Source organism: Ascaphus truei, chromosome 19, assembly GCF_040206685.1.
Source record: "Ascaphus truei isolate aAscTru1 chromosome 19, aAscTru1.hap1, whole genome shotgun sequence".
Taxonomy (NCBI): domain Eukaryota; kingdom Metazoa; phylum Chordata; class Amphibia; order Anura; family Ascaphidae; genus Ascaphus; species Ascaphus truei.
In genome coordinates this window covers 18,136,076-18,154,973 of record NC_134501.1, presented here as the reverse complement: position 1 = coordinate 18,154,973, position 18,898 = coordinate 18,136,076, and the positions used below count along the sequence as shown (strand labels likewise).

At 41.8% G+C, this 18,898-nt stretch overlaps 1 protein-coding gene across 2 annotated transcripts in view; it reads left to right on the top strand.

Annotated features, from left to right (window-relative positions):
- CDH8 (cadherin 8) overlaps nt 1-18,898 on the top strand; it is a 215,243-nt gene that overhangs the window by 101,929 nt on the left and 94,416 nt on the right. For both annotated transcript variants that reach the window (XM_075576755.1, XM_075576756.1), the window contains exon 4: nt 16,912-17,031. In XM_075576755.1, coding sequence (XP_075432870.1) covers nt 16,912-17,031 — 120 coding nt within the window. The remainder of the gene's footprint in view (nt 1-16,911; nt 17,032-18,898) is intronic.

Here is an 18,898-nt window from a genome sequence, read left to right as displayed (position 1 = left end):
AGAAAGAAAACTGTGGGGGGTGAGGCAGGAGGGCCAGCACAGAACCCGTCAGATGATCTCTCCTCTCCTCCCCTCCGACCGGAGGGGGGAACACAGTGTCAAGCCCGAGCTTGCCTCTTGGTGAGCCACCAGGACGGCGGCAGAGTCGGGAAAAGGAGGCCTTCTCTCTGCCTCGATCGGCCGGGCCATCTCTCCTCCTCGATCGGCCGAGGCCATCCTGTTAGAGAGTTCTCTCCAATCCATCCAACATGATACCCCGAGGACAGCAGATGAACCCACAACGGCGGGAGCCACCAGCAGAAGAGGAGCGCCGGGGCCGAGCTCCTGGACGCAACCGGACAGCATCCCCAGCTCCAACACGGAACGCCCCCCAGCGATGGGCCGAGCAGAGATCCACACAAATAAGCGTAGGAACAAAAAGGTAAGACGCCTGAGGGGGAGGGGGAGATTGGGTAAACTGAAGGATCCTCCGTGGACACCAGACGATCCCGCAACGGTGGGAATCAGCAGCGGAAGAGGAATGCCATGGTCGATCCCCTGGGTGTTGCCGAACAGCATCTGCCAGCTCCAAGATTGAGCAGCTCCGAGTCAAACAGGGATCCCCAGCAATAGATGGAAGAACAACAAGGTAAGAGGCTTGAGGGGGGGGGGAGGGCTAACGTGTACAGGGGCCAAATGTTTCTTCGGTTCCTATTCTCCTGATCCTCTAAACTGTTTTATAGGGAATTTATTTTGTGGCCCAATCTAATTATTTAATCATCTTCTGAGGATTGTAATTGTAGCGCTTCCTCCATTTTGGACTCCAGTCCTTTCGTTCTTTGGAACAGTATATTTAAGTCCGTTTTGAGCCCATTGATCGCAGTTCTTAGATCGTTTTGGAAGCCCTGTCCCATTCTGGTAAAGAGTGCTTCCATGTATTCTCTATTTAATTCACCCCCTGCTGTGTCCTTTTGCAGCTGCTTGCGGGCTGGCGCACATGTTGCGAAGCCATCTTGTGAGTCTGTGCTCAGCTCTGCCGAGAAAAATCGGGAGATGTCCTGGTTCTGAGTCTTTTTAGCTTTCCCAGACATTGCGGTCCCTTTTAGGATCAGTTTCCTCCACAAAAAAAAAATCTTGGTCGGATGGTGCTCGCTCTGACCGGGTGCTTTAAGAGGGTCTCGGGAGCTCTTCTCCTAGCAGACCATACTCCGCGATGTCACCAGAAGTCTGAGGAAGAAAGTGTGGTAAAGGAGAGCACTGTGACTTAAAACCTTGCAGAAGTGGCCCAATCATTTTGACTGAGCACCTGTGCTTAAGCAGAGGTATCCTTAAAACCTGCAGTGTTAGTGAACATTGAGGAGCGGAATTTGGAACTCTGATCTATACTAAGCAAAGCATTACTATGTATGTATGTATGTATGTATGTATGTATGTATGTATGTGTGTGTGTGTATATCCTTATTTGTATAGCTCTGTCCATGTACAAAGCACTTAACAGCAATAATAGATGCAACAATATAACAAGGTATGAGGCAGTAAGTGAACAAGGATTTATGTGGGGTAGGGCTTTAGATAGAAATGGGGTAGTCAGAAGACTTCCTTGAGCAGAAAGCAAGAGATGAACTCGGGTAGCGTGAGAAATTAGGGCTGAGATGTAAGGAGGGACAGATGAGTGTATAGTCTTAAAGCAGCAGTTCAAGCTGCCGTTTTAAAAAAAAAATGTTTCCATTCAAAATGTGCATCAATACAATCTACACACTGACAAGTGATTAGCTAAGTTGCCGACCGATCCGTTTTCCTGTAATCGATCGCTGAAAATTTGGCTCGGGAGTTCTGTATATCACTATTAGGACTGCAGAAGATTACCCCAAATGCAAAGTTCTGTGTGGAAGATCATGTGATCAGGCAGGCACTAGATACAATTGGTGCACTGCTAGAGAGAGTGCAGGGCTCAAAAAGGAGTGTGCCAGAGCCTGTTTCAGAAGAGGAATGGGATGTGACTTTGTAAATGGTTGCTATAGAAACAATAATGCTTGTTACATTATAATACATTAAAATGTCTTTAATAGTTGTTTTAAAAAAAATGCTACAAATATTTTCTCAGAGTACAGAACTGATTTATTTAAAAACAACAAAAAAACTTGTAGGATATTGCTTGAACTGCAGGTTTAAGAGAGAGTTTTGCAAGTAATATAGGCATTACTGGCAAGACAGGAGAAGAATTTAAACAGAGACAGATTTAGAGTGAAGTGATTCTAAATCCATTACTTAGGATACATTTTAGGGGAGAAAGGTGAAAGGCAGGAAAGTCAGGCAGTAGATGGTTACAATAGTCAAGATGGGAACTGAATGAGGGGATGGGTTAGAGTTTTGGCAGCATAGGGACAGAGGAAGGGTCATACCTTAGCAATATTATGAAGGAAAATATAGCAGTTTGTAGTGACAGTGTGAATGTGAATCGACAATGTGAGGGAGGGGTCAAATGTGACACTGAGGCAGCGTACTTGAGTTACTGGTTGTCTGATAGCGCTATTGACTAATGAGGAAGGGAGAAATAGGATCAGACTTTGGAGAGAGTATAAGCAGTTTAGTCTTCAACATGTTAAGTTTGAGTCAATGGGGTGCCATCCAGGATGATATTAAAGAGAGACATTCAGAGACTTTGGTCTTGACAGCTGGTGTAAAGTCTGCGTTGGAAAAGTAAATGTGTGTTGTCATAGAAGTGGTATTTGAAACCAAAAGAGAGAGGGTGCAGAGAGAAACGAGGAGACTTCCTAGGACAGACCCCTGTGTTCTGCCCACAGAGAAATCGACAGAAGAAGAGGAGGTGTTAGCAAAAGAGACACTGAAAGTATGATGGGAGAGGTATCCAGGATAGAACTTGGTGATGGATACCAAGAGTACGCAGGAGAATAGGGCAATCCACAAGATTCCAAAGTTGCAAAATGTAAGTAGAATTATAAAGCAACCGTATGAAATATTGCCAAAGTTATGGAAGATGCTTTAAAAGCCATTTCACTTTAATTTGTCTGCCACATATCTCAGATCTCATCTGCTGATGTATCTTGACTAGCCTTTTGTGGTCTCCTCAAGGTGGTCTCCTTTCTGCCCTGTCTATCTCTACTATACTCTCACGACTGAAATCTTTTTCGTGTTCTGCCTCTTTGTTCAATAATCTCCCTGGCAGTGCATTCTCAGCTCTCTTTCTCTATTCATTTTTAATTCCCGAATTCAAATCCACTATTTTACGGTATTGCTGGAATGTGAACTCCGCTGAATTCACCTTCCCCTAACTGAAGTCTTCTGCCTTCTTTTCAATTCACTGGGTGGCCTAATGAATGCATTTCTACTGTTTCTTTATGTTTTCCATCGTACCACTTACAATGTAAGGTCTTAAGGACAAAATTTCCTATTTGACGATGTTTGCTTTCATGTCTGCTGAATTGTACATTGTATTTTAAATTGTCTGCATAAAGTAATAATAACAACAATATTTCTCTACAATGAGACACTTCAGGTCAATTTCACAATGTAATATGAGACCGATGAAAATGGACAGCAAGGGCAAATTGGAAAAGAAAATATTCAGAATTCTGTATGCAAATCCTTGAACACATTGAAGTTAAAAACTCCAGCAATGCTACATAGTATAGCAATGTGTTTAGATTGGGAGTTTACATTCTATAAATAAATCTTGAAAAACGGGGACTCGCTACTTAATGCTATAAATATGTTTGCCACTGAATACCAAGACACAAGGAAATTGTTCTAAACTTTAAGTTTTAGATATACAGTACAGTATGCACTTATCTGTCTCCATGTACATATATCATATTTTATAAAGTGTGATGGAAAACTCCATTGAAGTCAATCAATGTGGTGGGGCAAGATCCTTTATAGAATAAGGCTCTTAGATTGACAGAGTTCCACGGGACGAAACGCGTTGGTGCGTTTGTTTCTTTAACTTTTTGTGAGCTGATGGATTAAATACCTTCTACTTTTATCTTGGAGTTGCCCTCTTATTATTTCTCTTTGGAAATATATTTTTGCTGCTGTGCTCCTTTGCTCTACACTGCTTGCTCCTTAGCTGCAAAAGAATGTTCTTCTCAGAGGTCAAACTTGCTATTATAGCTCATGAGGCAAGTTCCACTTGCTGCACCTCCCCAATCCTAAATGCGCCTCACTCTAAGGCTGAGCTTACAGTGCAGGCTACATTGATGGTGACGCGACCGCTGATGTCACCCGTTGCCGCCGCAAAAGTTCTAATTGAGTTTTTGCGATGTCGCTGGCTGCAAGGGGCGGTGACATCATGTAAAGGCTATGTGATTGGCTTATTGCAGTCACGTGGTGCGGCCGTCGCGGTAAACATCAAAATCCTTTGATATCATCGATTTTGGTCGCGCGGTCACCCCACTACAGGATTACATTTACTTGTTTTGACGTGGCGCACCGTTGCAGTCACTGTAGCCGGGACTATAAGCGCAGTCTAACTCTCTTGCCCCTTTCATCTATCTCTTCCAATCCCTATTTCTCTCTTCCCCCTCGTCATCCCCTTTCTCTCGCTCCCCTTTCTCTCTCTGGCTCAGGCAAAAGTCCCACCCCGTCCCTACCTGTGGAGGGGGGGTGGAGTGGAGCTGAAGTGGCGGCAGAGATTGGAAGTCGGAACTGACTTCTGGGTCGGACTGCTGGGGCAGGCCTGTCCCTTGTCTGCCACCGCCATCCACAGCCTTCCTCTACCATACTCGGTCCTCCTCTGTCACTGCCATCCTCCACCATACCCCTCGGCTGCCCTCGTCTGTCATGCCACTGCCGGCCCGACTTCTGCCCCCTAAGTTGCTGTGCCTCGGGCAACTGCTCCACTCACTTCCACCCCTCACTCCCAGTTCCACCTCTGCTTCTTTCTATACAAAAATATCTGAGGAGCTACATTTCCTTGCTGTGTTAAGTCATCTCATCCTCAACCAAAATTGTTGTTCAGTCTACAAAGGCATTAACATAGTTTGGCTGATAGGAATGAATCAAGAATGCAGACACCCTGTAAGGTAATTATTTTGTAGTTAAGTATTTATCATTTGTTATGTAAAGTAAAAGAAACAGAGGTGGGAACAGACATTAAAAAATAAAAAATAATAGAGCACCCAGTCACTCTTAAGACAGTAGATTCACTGGAGATTTTAGGGCCTGAAATGTTGGCAAAGATGAAGGGATAATTCAATTTACTTTGAAGTGGCTGATCACAAAGATCCAAGTTAATGGGGGGGTTTCAGCTGATCAAGGTGTCATCGGACGATTGCGAGTATATTCATTTACCCTCCAAGAATATATACTATAAATAGCCTGTGTCAGCTAGTGATGGGCAGGAGGATTAAGTTGGGTTTCCATCTGCAGACTTAATTTTAGAATCTTTACACTTTTTGCCTTTGAACAATACAAAACAGAGACATGCAACATATTTGATGCACTGTAGTACTTCTGATGTTGATACTTTAAGTTAACTTCAGTAGTTTTGTATCAATAAGGATCAACTTTAAGGAAGGGTGAAATACAGGGAGCAGCAAGCATAGAACTCGTTTTAATTCAGTTTATTGATGGGATGTAATTCATTTTGAAATACAAATGAGTTCAACAAAAGAGCAAGAGAGGGAAGAGATCAAAATTCACTTGATTTGGACTTCCTAGCCTGCAGCCAGGCAGGGAGTGGGCTCGCTGGCGCTCGTGTGCTGCGCCCTGCTTGGCCGGGCAATTCGTGGCTGCTAGGTGCGCGTTCGTCTGGGGGAGCGACCACAACGTCACGGAGCTGGTTCGCCCTCATTGGGCGAACCGCTCACGTGACGCACTTGCGAGCGACAAAATCAAATTTGCTTGCTCTGTAAGCATCTAAGCGCTGAGCATGCGCAGGCGCTTGCTCACACTGGCCACACACATTGCCTCAATGTGTTTCAGAGTGGCCAGCATGAGCGCCCCCGCCCGCTCGCTCACTCAGAGCCACCCTGGCGAAGGCCCTACAGTCTCAAAATGTTCCACAGCCCAACATGAATTTGACAATTGTGTACTTAATTGGAGAATGTAGAAACAGTGTAATCTAGGTCAAGGGAGATCAATTCAGACATACATCTCAACAGGGGTTTTATGCATACCTTGTTTTCGAAATGCTTTGCCATCTCTGAACACAAGTCTTTATACACAGGCACACAGCAATGCAGCTCTAAGCTTTATAATGATGCTGATTTGGCAATGCAGAAATTATTTGCTCCGTGAGGATGCAGAAGTCTTTTTAAATTAGCAACTATGCTTGTCAGATTTTTAAAGCTTTAGTAATTTGCATGTATTGGGTTATGGGAGGCTGTTATTGGGCAATTTAAAAAAAATATCTTGTTTCCATAACAACTGGATTGTTCTCTGCCACGTCTGCGGTGATTGTTGAGTGAGCAAGAAATAAATAGCTAGACAATGAGTTTAAAAACAAAATTAGATATGAAAACTATGATCTATCTAACTTCAGAAATTGTGGATGGTTTATAGAGGCTGGTACAATGCATGACTTATTTTCTACCATCACTCCAAACTATATTTATATAATAAATATAAGGCTATTTGTTTAACAAACTGTCTATTTACCTGCAGTAATCATGCTGTACTGTAGCTCGAATATTTCACAACACTAGCATTACAAATGTATCATTTGCATTGTCTGCATAATTGAGAAGAGATATAGGTGCAGTTTGTTTAAATCAAGAACATGCAATGTCACGCACTTTATTTAAAAAAGCTTACGGTTTGCTTTTAACCCCATCATTGCTTATACAGGATACTCGCATATCACCGTGCAATTTCCTGATTGTAGCTGGATTCAGTGATCTAGTTTCAGCGATAACCTGACCTCTAATTTCAATTTGAAATTTAAGGATGTTTGAAAGAGTCTTGTCCAGACGAAACTCTAAAAAAGTGTTCTAGTCCACAAGCATTAATGGGGGGGGGAAAGAAAGTACGGTAATTTGAAGTGATTGTCAGGCTGTAAATGTGTAGTTATATAATGCAATGGTGTGAAAGGAGAAGGAGCTGTTCCCGAACTTTCAAATGAGGGTTATAACACCAACTTCAGACTTCCCCCAGTAACTACGGTATTTTTCAGCAGCTGCAGGCATGAGCGCTAGACTTCAATCCAACTTTATATATGTTTGACGTTTGGAAAAATGGCATACGTAAAGCTTTCTCTGGGAAGACTTTGCTATGCTTAATTAAGAACCAAAAGAGCTACAGTACACAACATATAATAATAATAATAATAGCATGTTCTTGTATAGCGCTGCTAGTTGTACGAAGCGCTTTACAGAGACATTTTGCAGGCACAGGTCCCTGCCCCGTGGAGCTTACAATCTAGGTTTTTGGTGCCTGAGGCACTGGGAGATAAAGTGACTTGCCCAAGGTCACAAGGAGCAAACACCAAGAATTGAACCAGGCTCCCCTGCTTCAAACTCAGTGCCATTTAGTGTCTTTACTCACTGAGCCACTCCTTCTCACATATGAAGGAGCTGTGGAATCAGAATACTTATTTAAAGGATTTACAAACTGACCATCCAGCCTTCAAACAACACCAGATATTCTGAATACATATGTAGAATGGGAATACAATAGCTATCTCCATGGTTTATGCTTCCACAAATGGTAATTGGACACAAATGTTAGTTTTAGAGACCCCTTGCTTATTGGCATTCTGTGTATTATTTTAATGTTCTAGTTGAAGAGTAAATTTTACAAACATATAGTTCTTCATAACTGTACTGAAAAGGCAAATTGACATTATGGCTTTAACAATGGACCACTGAGCTAGACATTTAATTTAGAGAGCTAAATGTTTACTTAAGTTCATCCCTACCTACTTCAGGGGAAATTACAGTACTAACCTCAATACTTATTGCAATTGCAATCAAAAGGGATATATTCAAACATAAATAAATCCCAATGGTGCAGTCTGAATTCATGTGCATATCCTAATAAATTAATTCAAAATTGGGGCTTGTGCAACAAAAGGAATATATTTAATGCTGGTGGCAATGTTAAGGTAAACTACAGTTTGAGTCTTAATATTAGTTCTTCGCTATCAGGAATCACGGACACACACCATTACTTATGATTTCGTTCTTATAGCAGCACAGTTTATTATTGCTTTTATGATACAAAAATAAAAGCTTAGTAATAAGAAAATGAACTATTTGGCAGGTTCTTGAACATTTTCATTGGTCAGCATGATAATTATTTTTTAGATGTTTTTTGTAGATCCGGACTAGACCCTTGAGGAGTCTTAAAATGTAAAAGTACAAACTAGCACTGATTTATATTGTTAGGGATTACATTTACATGCTGTAAGATTGTTACATTTTAAATAGCAACATTATATTCAGTGATGAAAACCTATGGTTTTACTGATAATAATGGAATTTACATTTACTGCACCGACACACTTTATTCGAGCAAATACCCAGTATGTACCTGGCAGATACCTGGAATGCGCCGCTCCTCACCTGACAAGCCCCGTTGCGTTTGCCTTCCCAGCCTGGGTTCATGCCTGGCTGACGGGCGGCTGATCTGTTAAATGATAATGATTAGGATTTAATAGGCTGCAATGCTTCGCGTGTCTACCAGATGGCATAAATTCATGAATTGTAATGCAGTATATATATATATACTGTGCAGTATTGCAGCCAGTGGGAATAAAATGCTTCAATCCCTGTCTGGAAAATACCTCAATGCACTCGGGCAGAAAACAGTCACAAACCTCAATATACCCGGGTATACCCGAATTCGTGGGACTAGCCGAGCTCGAATAAAGTGTGTCGCCAGTGTAAGTGATGGCCTTGCTACAGTACACTGCTCTAATGTCAAGGGTGTTTGGATAATTTCTATACACGTTGTGACACAGTCCCAGGATAGTAGGCAGCTTTCTGCCTGATTTATAGCACAAAGTGCAGACATACAGTACTGTGGATGTGATCCATCCCACAGATTCACAGTCATTAAGACTAGTAGATAAGAAATCCATACCAGACTTTGCAGTGGTTCTGGTCCCCCTCTCCTGCTAACCTAATTACAGGAACAAGTATTTAGGGCAGAAAGGTTTACTTTTTCAGTCTCTCTCTTGGAGGCTGGGGCACGCTGCTCCTCTGTATCCAGTTTGGGGAGGACGCCCCCTTCATGTGTTGTGGTATCCGAAAGGACAGCATACAATCCTTTGGAATGCTATTCCCTAGCGAACAGATAAGAATTAAACAAATGTATATTACTGTGGATATCAGTGTGTATATAGTTTCTCTAAGTGGGAGTGCGTTATTTAAAACTGGGAACCAGGTTAGTTGAATAGCCAATCGCAGAGAGAGAGAGAGCTACTGTACTGTATAGTTAGTTTCCCTAAAGGGGATATGTGTTTTTATGATTTTGTTTCTTAAAGTGACAGGGTGTCTGAAACATTGAGTAACCCGGATATACTGTAAGAAGAAACTGCTGACGGTCAATGGCTGAGTGCCTCCTACCTACTGTATATCTGTTACAGCTGCAGTCCCTTAGTGGGATGAAATAACAACGTAATGCTCCGTATGATCCTTTTGTCATAAACCTAGAGGACCGTGTCCCGAAGAGCCTGGGCAAACGGCAGCTCTACACAAAAGAGGGGTGTTTACCACAACGTATATCAATTATCTCCACATTTTTCTATCCCCAGTTAGCTGAGCAACACTGATCTTAGCTGAACCAATTGCATTTAAAGCTTATAGGAATTCAAAGTTACTATTTTTATGCACAATACAAAATTATCTTGTACTATACATTTCCAACAAATGAACATCATGAATTGCGAGCAGTCATCCATTGTGTTGACTTTATAGTCCTCAAAGATAATTTTTCAACACACACGTTTTATTTCTTCTCCAAGGTCTTTGTTTGCCTGTAGTCCTCATGACAGCCCTTGCATTATTCTTTTTGAATAATGTTCAGACGCGGAGTCTGTGTTTGCAATGCACACAGAATATACCGAAGCAACGCCACCAAGCACTAAAGCCACATTTTTATTTAAGTCTTTAATCTTATTTTGTCAGCAAGCAGAAACATTACCCAATGGTATACAATATGTGCAATGTGTTCATAATTATCATAGTAACAATAAGGCTTGGAGGCTTAGAAAACAGAATTGAGACAAACAGGTCAAGTCAATAATGAAATCACATCATGACGGTTTTCTTTCAGATCATGTGACCCCAGAGTCAAAGATAATGTACATTAGGTAAATAACGATACGGATTTTGTTAGGTGGTAGTTAAAACCCATATTAACTTCACCCAATAAAACATTTTTCAAAATTTGGGGTCCCCTTACATTGTGGGGCCCCGGGCAGTTGTCCCTTATCCCTAAGGATACTACTGCTGGAAGGTGTCTTTTAAAGATTAAAATGAAGTAGAAGGGGAATGGAAAACAATGTGTTGGTTTCCTGAATATGCTAATTACACGTATATGGAATATACACGGGCACCAGTCTACAAATCATTTGCAAAACAATGTTTATTAAAACGATATGCTTTTGTTCAAGAGAACAGTACAGTAAAAATGAAAGGTCATAACACTCTACTGTATAATCTCTTGTTAGGAGTAATTGTAGTGTACGTGTGTGTATTTGTATATTTGTATGTGTCAGCGTGAAAAGTCCTATGTCAGTGTACTATGCACGCATAATTTGTATGCCAAATGTAAGTACAGATGCAGCCACAAGTATTCGATCACTTGCCTGGGTTAAAACTAAGGCACCTCACAGTAAATGACTCAACATTTCTGTGAGATTCTGCTGCCAGACGAATGGCCCGTCGGATTAACACAGCAAGGGTCCCTGCAGTCCCATTCACTTTGAATGGGACTGCAGTGACCCCCCGCTGTGTTAATCCGATGGGCCATTAGTCTGGCTGAAGAAATCTCACAGAAATGTTGCAGTTTATATGTAGATTGCCCCAGATTTTCCAACGCAAGTGATCTAATACTGGTGGCTGCATCTGTAGCTATTAGTGACATAACGCAATGCATGTAACAACATTTTTTTTAATGATGTGCAGACACTAGGTAATCTTCACATTTATTAGAGATTGCATCAGAAATGTGCCACATAACTTAAAATAATAATAATAATTGTAACCTTCCCTGTCCGGCTATAAAGGAGTTTACATATGCTGTCTGTGTTGTAGGCCACTCAGGGTGCATTCCCTTGGTCAAGGGTGCTGATCCACACTGGCTGGGTGTATATGCAGATGGTAATAATGGGCGCCAGGAACTTTGTAGTTATTAAACAAAGCAGTTTTTATTCAACTCTTCCTCAGCTGCATCATTGCAATCCTGAGAAGGCACATTGCTTTAACATTGAATGGGTTGCTTTAATTCAGGCATGGTTAACCATGCTTCTTGAGATATTCTCATTCCCTAAATTTCTAGGGTCCCAGCAGAGGATCCCATTCCTCATTGTGGTAGGATAGGGGTCATTAACTCTGTATTCTACTCTGCTCACCTCATATTCAATTCTCTTGTACTGAGGTAGCAGGGTTTTTTTTACATACGTGCACAGCACTTTATTTTTTCAGGATCCTACTTGTGGGAATGTGTCATAAATAACCTCTGATGATCCTGACTTCAGATGAATCCAAGTGGTACAGATAGGGCAACCCCTCAAAGACACTGATCTCCCTCTGTTGAAACCTGTACGTCTCCAGCTTCCTTTACTAGGGGCAAGATTTTAAAAGACACTTCCCTGCTCTGGAAAACATTAAAGGGGATTCCTACACGAACTTAATTATTTACAATTTAGTTCCCTCCCTGGTCTCTCCTCCAAGGATCTGAGGGTCCTTCTGCTCTTCTATTTATCACCTCTCCTCCACTCCCTGTCTCTAGGCAGAAAAGGGGTGGCACTAGGCCTCTGCCTGATCCTTTGCAAACGCAATGGGGCAGACATTCAGAATCTGACTCCTTTAACCCATTACACATATAGTAACCCCAAAATGGGGATCAGTTACATAATTTATAAATAGCACGTAGAGCCTGCAAAACCAACCAAGGAAAGTATAATATGCACCCAATAAAGCTCGGAAAGGAAACCTAAAATAAATAGCCCGAGCATCATATTGTAAGTCAGGAACTTCCTGCAAAAGAGAATTGTCTGGTTAAATCCAGTCTGCAGCTACCAGGTTCCTTGTCTGCTAAAGTGTTCCTGAGTGGTAGGGCTGATATATGTGCATACAGATGTAGCAAGACTCAATGTCTATGGTGCCATAGCCACCTACGGTGGTCACAGCCCTAGCAAATGAATGCTGCTGTGGAGCTCATTCAGAAGCATAGAACTCCAGCAGCGCGACTACGGAAGACACTGTCTCCGGGGGCCGCAGACTTTCACTGCTTCAGCCTTGGCTCCTGAGACAATCTTCCTACATCTGTAGTTTGAGAATTGCACTGTATATACTGTATTTTATGTTATGTGATATTACTAGTTTATTTCTTCTAGTCTATGCAAATGTAAGAATTAATTAAGTGCTTCTATAGACAATTTACTAACATGATTAACACTCATGCTTTAAATATTTGTGATCCTAGACTATGTGATCTGTAATATTATTCCATATACTGTACATGCAGGGAATCCAGTGATGTGTTAACCTTTCACTCAAACTTTGCAAAATTCACCAATTATTTTGATTCGCCCAAAATCTAACTTTTTAAAAGTTTATACTGATGGTATACAAAAGTTGTAATAGGTGCGGAGCTATTTGTATTACAGAAATGGCCAAGGTTATTGCACTCGCTCATCACACAGAATATCACGTGGTAAAGCAAAGTAGACACATTTTCCGTAGGATTCAATGGCAGTGATAATGCAGAAAATCACAGAATATTTCACCTGAAAACACTAGCGATCCCAATAACCTTGGCTACATATATATATAGAAATTGTATTTAACAAGATCAAACCACAAAGAAATTCCTTTTCGTACCAAAAATTCAAACAACAATACTGAGAGTAAAGTCTGTAAAACCTTGTTGTTCGTTAATGCTCGAGTCTCTGCATGCTACTTGCTGCACATACAAAATGCCATTCTTCCACTTATCTATCATTGTCAATTAATATAACCATTTGTCAGAATTTTGTGAAGGACCATACTGGCATCCATCCAAAGTCAGATCCTCATTTAAGTTTTCGATGCCAATAAAGTTAATTAACCGTTATTACCATTGCATTGCAAACGATGGATCAAGTGTACTGTATCTTTACAGAGATCTTCAACAAGGGATATTTGTAATATTAACAAATATTTTTTTTTATATCATATTGTCAAAAGTATATGTAGTTCATGACACTATACCAAACATGTGAAAAAAAAAGGTTTTGATCTTTAATCAGGCTACACATTTGTAGTTTTCATAGAGTATTTCAAATTAAAGTTGGGTTTAAATCATTCAAATGCAGCACACACATCACTGAAATACTCTACAACAGTGGTCTCCAAACTTTTCAGTAGGAGGGACACATCGTATATTCTACACATTTTTGCGGGCCAAAGAAAAAAAATCTTTCTATAATATTTAGATATTTATACTCTTACTGCGCGTCTATTACAGAAAGGCAGACCCCGGTAGAACTCACACAGAAGGGACCCCTGCTGTGTTAATCCGATGGGCCATTATGTCTGCAACGGAACATCTCGCAACACCACGCGGCCTAACGCATTTACCCAGGCAGATGTTCGAATTACGGCCGCTGCGTCTGTATATTTTATAAATGAATGAATACGTTTTATTTGGATATTTTGGGGGTAATCAGCATGATATGATTCAAAACAAAAGAGAAACTGGGAAATGATATATAATTAGCAAAAAAATATATATTTCAAGTTGCTGCGGGCCGGATAAAACCTTGTGGGGGGCCTGATGTGACCCCCGGGCCGTAGTTTGGAGACCCCTGCTCTACAAGCAAGAGACATTTACTGCCTTGCAAGCATAGGATGTGAATATTATTTAAAAACATACTGTATCTAGACTGTGAAAATGACCGTTCAGCTTTCAGAACATGCACCTTGAAGCTTTAGAGCAGGGGTGGCCAACTCCAATCTTCAAGGGCCACCAACAGGTCAGGTTTTAAGAATATTCCTGCTTCAGCACAGGTGACTCAATCAGTGGCTCAGTCAGGATGACAGAATCATTGATTGAGCCACCTGTGCTGAAGCAGAGATATCCATAATACCTGACTTGTTAGACTGCTTTGGAACATAACCTCTGATACAAATGTTTCTTAAAAAAAAAAAAAAAGGCATTTTCACGGGTTACAGAAGTGACCTGTGCCAGTGGAACATGAGATATCACAACATAAAGCAGAATATCCGAGACGTCTCATAACATTCCATATCTCAGGCACATTTACGCACAATGTATCACGTTTGAGTGGCCTGTGGAGCGGTTTACATCCTAAAATGATCGAGTAAAACAGATTTTGGGGGTTGTGTCAAACCCAGGCATCCAGTTGGCAAATGTAGCGAGCAAAAGAAAAGGGTACCAAATGTATCAAAGGCAAATGTCGTAGAGGAAATAATGGAATTTTTTTTGCCTTGATACATTTGGTGAAGTCTTTTCTACATTTGTGCTGTCCTTTTGCAGATTGGAGACTTTGATAAGTGACACCCTAGCAGACTAGCAAACAGAACTCTGCTTACCGCGCTCCCTGTAACCTGGCTACAGCGGAAGTTGGTTTGTTAATATTTTATTAGGAAAATATTCTCTCCACGCGCACAGCGCTTCTCTTTGGGTAAGGGTGTTAAATGATGTCACTCAGGAACTCAGAATATTTCCCACCAGCAGCATGCTAAGCATAGAGACTGAATTCCTCTAATAAAATATTAACAAAGCATCTCCTAGTGCAGCCATTTCACAATGAGTAATAATCTCATTCCCTCCTTTTTTTTCAAATATATTTGATCTGAGGGAAATCATGGTTATTATATGAATCACTGAAAATGATCCTCTACTGTACTTTGCCCAAAATATATTGCAGTTTACAAATGCTCTAGACATTGTGATAGCAGGATTACTGCTCACATGTTATTTAGGAAAAATATACAATTGAGAATGTTGGAAATATAACTTTATTCCCACTGCTTGAAACATAAGAAATGCACATTTCTACAGCAACATTGTGTGGTGCAGTGTTATTCAACCGGCATTCCTAGGAAGCCTTGGGTTCTCTAGGCATCCCTAAAGGGTTCTCTGGCCATCCCTAAAGGGTTCTCTGCAATTTTCAGGTCATTTGAACATTGTACCAAATACAGACGAATGTACAATTCATCTGATCTCAGACGCTCTATTAGAGAGGGTCGGGGTTCCTTACAATGCATCTGATCTCAGACACTCTATTAGAGAGGGTTGGGGTTCCTTACAATGCATCTGATCTCAGACGCTCTATTAGAGAGGGTCGGGGTTCCTTACAATGCATCTGATCTCAGACGCGCTATTAGAGAGGGTTGGGGTTCCTTTCAATGCATCTGATCTCAGACACGCTATTAGAGAGGGTCGGGGGTTCCTTACAATGCATCTGATCTCAGTCACGCTATTATAGAAGGTTGGGGTTAAGCAGAAGCTCACAATATAATTATAGGGTTCCTTAACCAAGGATAGGTTGGAAACCGCTCGTGTAGAACTTCAATAACAGAAGTCATTACTAAAGTCCACTGACATTGACATGAACACAAAACAGGACTGGCACAGTATGTAGATGTACGTGAATTTCCAATACATGTTCATCAGCATGCAACTAAGTAGACATTTGGTAGTTGTTAACTGATCATTTTCGTTTGACTTTACAGTTTCATAATTGTCACCAATGTTTTTATGTCGTGACAAACCCTTGAGGCTAAAGGGGTTTACTAAACCTTTTCTAGAATACATTTTCCTTTAAACACCTGCAAAAGTAATTTGTTGTCTGTGTAATATTGCCAAGGTGCAGCACAGTACTGTGTTTAATAACATCTAAATAGTTGTAGAAATTTGCCTGATTTGGCTAAAACTGAAACGCAGCATCTTTTTTTCCAACATAGATGTAGAAAATCCATACATTCTAGGCGTTTTACTGTTAGAAATGTTATTGAAAGGCTTTACACATGGATAATTATAGGCACACTGGTTTTCTAAGACATTATAGCACAGGTATAATCAGGGAATAGTCCCTGCGGTTGGCTGACACCTCTTCTACCAGATAATTGCTCATGACATTTTGCTGAAAAGCACAATAAGAGGTCAGGGACAAACTAAGGCAGTGAATTGAGAAACCAAAAGGGACTTTGCCTATTAAAGGATAACATATTTTTGAACCACATTGTTAATCGTAAGGTGGTTGTTCCGTAAGAATTCAACGCATCAACGCTTTGAGAAAACATGTTATAAAAATATCTTCCATCTCGTTGGCTGAATCCCAGCTTACATCTGGAATTCGTGATTTCATTTTCTTAAGGAGATTACTTTGTAACTGATACGGTAGTTTAACTTGATCGTTAATCATGAATGCAACATACTGTATACAAAAATACCAAATGTACACTTGTATTTCAGTACACCATTTCTTAATCATTATGTCTTTTTTGCATATCGTTTACAAAAAATATTTTAAACCGGCAAGGCTGCGAAAGGTCTACAAAGGTATAATATAACGTAATCCTTACATCGATGAAAAGGTTTATCCATGATCAATAATTATAATAAAATTGTCCTCACTTCTTCGAAAGTATTGGCAGCTTTATACCCAAGGTGAACGCGGAGAGGAAGTTTCGTATGACTTTATTGTGTTTACATGCCTGTCTTGAAATATATTGATGAACAGCTTTTAGATATGTTTAAAGAAGGTCAATCATTAATTCAACTCTTTCTTTTTAGGTACCTTTGTCACCAAGTTAACGGCCACAGATGCAGATGACCCGGTTTATGGAAATAGCGCTAAATTGGTTTACAGCATTTTGGAAGGCCAGCCTTATTTTTCTATTGAACCTCACTCAGGTAGGTTGTTTGGTCACCAAGTTGTACACACATTTATTCTGCATGTGTTAATATAAATAAATGTAAAAAGTTGTTCCTCCTACTCATTTTTTTTTATAGCCCCCATTTTGTTTACAGGTTGGGAACCGGGCATCCCCCCTTGAGCCAACCCCTACTATTTTCAGTTCTGTGGACCCCCACATCCTTGTTTCCAAGATACTTACTGGTGAAGTTGCTGGTTTTATATTTCCCTCAGGGGAAGCAAAATGGCGGCCAATTGAAGCTGCAACATCATTGGTTGAGGCTTTTAATGGCAATTGAAAGCAGCAGTCCATGCTTCATGTGTCTAAATAGGATTGAAGCAAGGGGTCTCCGGAGCTGAACTACATTAATTTCAGCTTCAGGAACACCCTGCTTCCCAAGATACGTACATCCATGTGTGTTACCGGTATCTCTGCTGTTTAAAGGTCCTGGTCATGCAGGCCAATAGGAATCCATAAGGGATGACATCACGGCTTCCTATTGGGCAACAAGACGTGGGACATTTTAGCTGACATTTTGATATCCCTCCACTGTCCAGCCAGAGCTGCTACTGGCACCTCATATGGAGGGAGGTAAGTATCTCGAGAAGAAGAAGTCCCTGGAGCTGAAATCAACGCGGTTCAGCTCCAGAGACCCCCTGCTTCCAACCTATTTTTAAAAAAAACCTTTCTGCTGAAGAATCCGAGGGTCCCCGGAGCTGAAAATAGTGGGGTTCAACTCTGGAGAACCCCCCCAGTTTCAAAACCCTGTACAAAATGAAGGCTATTTAGGCTGGCTTGCTCCTTTAACCCTTTGACCTAATCGCTTTGTCATTCCCAAAGAGACATTTTTTTTTCAGTTTTGATGGCATGTGGCGTTCCCACAGAGTGCAGGATCCGATCTGAAGTATTGGGAAATGGAAGAGGACAACTCCTCTTCCATTTCCGGGTCGAAGGCCACCGCGGTCACATGACCACTGTGCTGCAGCCCCTACGGCCATGGGCGTCCGCAGAAATGTTTTCAGGGGGGGGCATAATGTTAACTAGAGAGAGAGAGTGGTTGTGGGGGGGGGGGTGACGGGGTGGGTGACTGACACTTTGACTGACTGACTCGTGTGTGACTGACACTTGGGTGGGTGACTGACTGACTGTGGGTTGGTGTCTGTATTCATTCACAGACAGACAGACACAAACACACACCCTCCCCCTATCAGACTCTCCCCCTCTCAGACTCTCCCTCTCCCTCTCAGACTCTCCCTCTCCCTCTCAGACTCTCCCTCTCAGACTCTCCCTCTCAGACTCTCCCTCTCAGACTCTCCCTCTCAAACTCTCAATCTCCCTCTCAGACTCTCCCTCTCCCTCTCAGACTGTCCCTCTCCCTCTCAGACTCTCACTCTACCTCTCCCTCTCAGACTCTCACTCTCCCTCTCAGACTCTCACTCTCCCTCTCAGACTCTCACTCTCCCTCTCAGACTCTCACACTCCCTCTCAGACTCTCCCTCTCCCTCTCAGACTCTCACTCTCCCTCTCAGACTCTCACTCTCCCTCTCAGACTCTCTCTCCCCCTCAGACTCTCTCTCTCCCCCTCAGACTCTCTCTCTCCCCCTCAGACTCTCTCTCTCCCCCTCAGACTCTCTCCCCCTCAGACTCTCTCAGACTCCCCCCCTCAGACTCCCTCCCCTTCAGAATCCCTCGCTCACTCAGACTCTCTCTCACTCAGACTCTCTCTCTCCCCCTCAGACTCTCTCTCTCCCCCTCAGACTCTCTCCCCCTCAGACTCTCTCAGACTTCCCCCCTCAGACTCCCTCCCCTTCAGCATCCCTCGCTCACTCAGACTCTCTCTCTCTCACTCAGACTCTCTCTCTCCC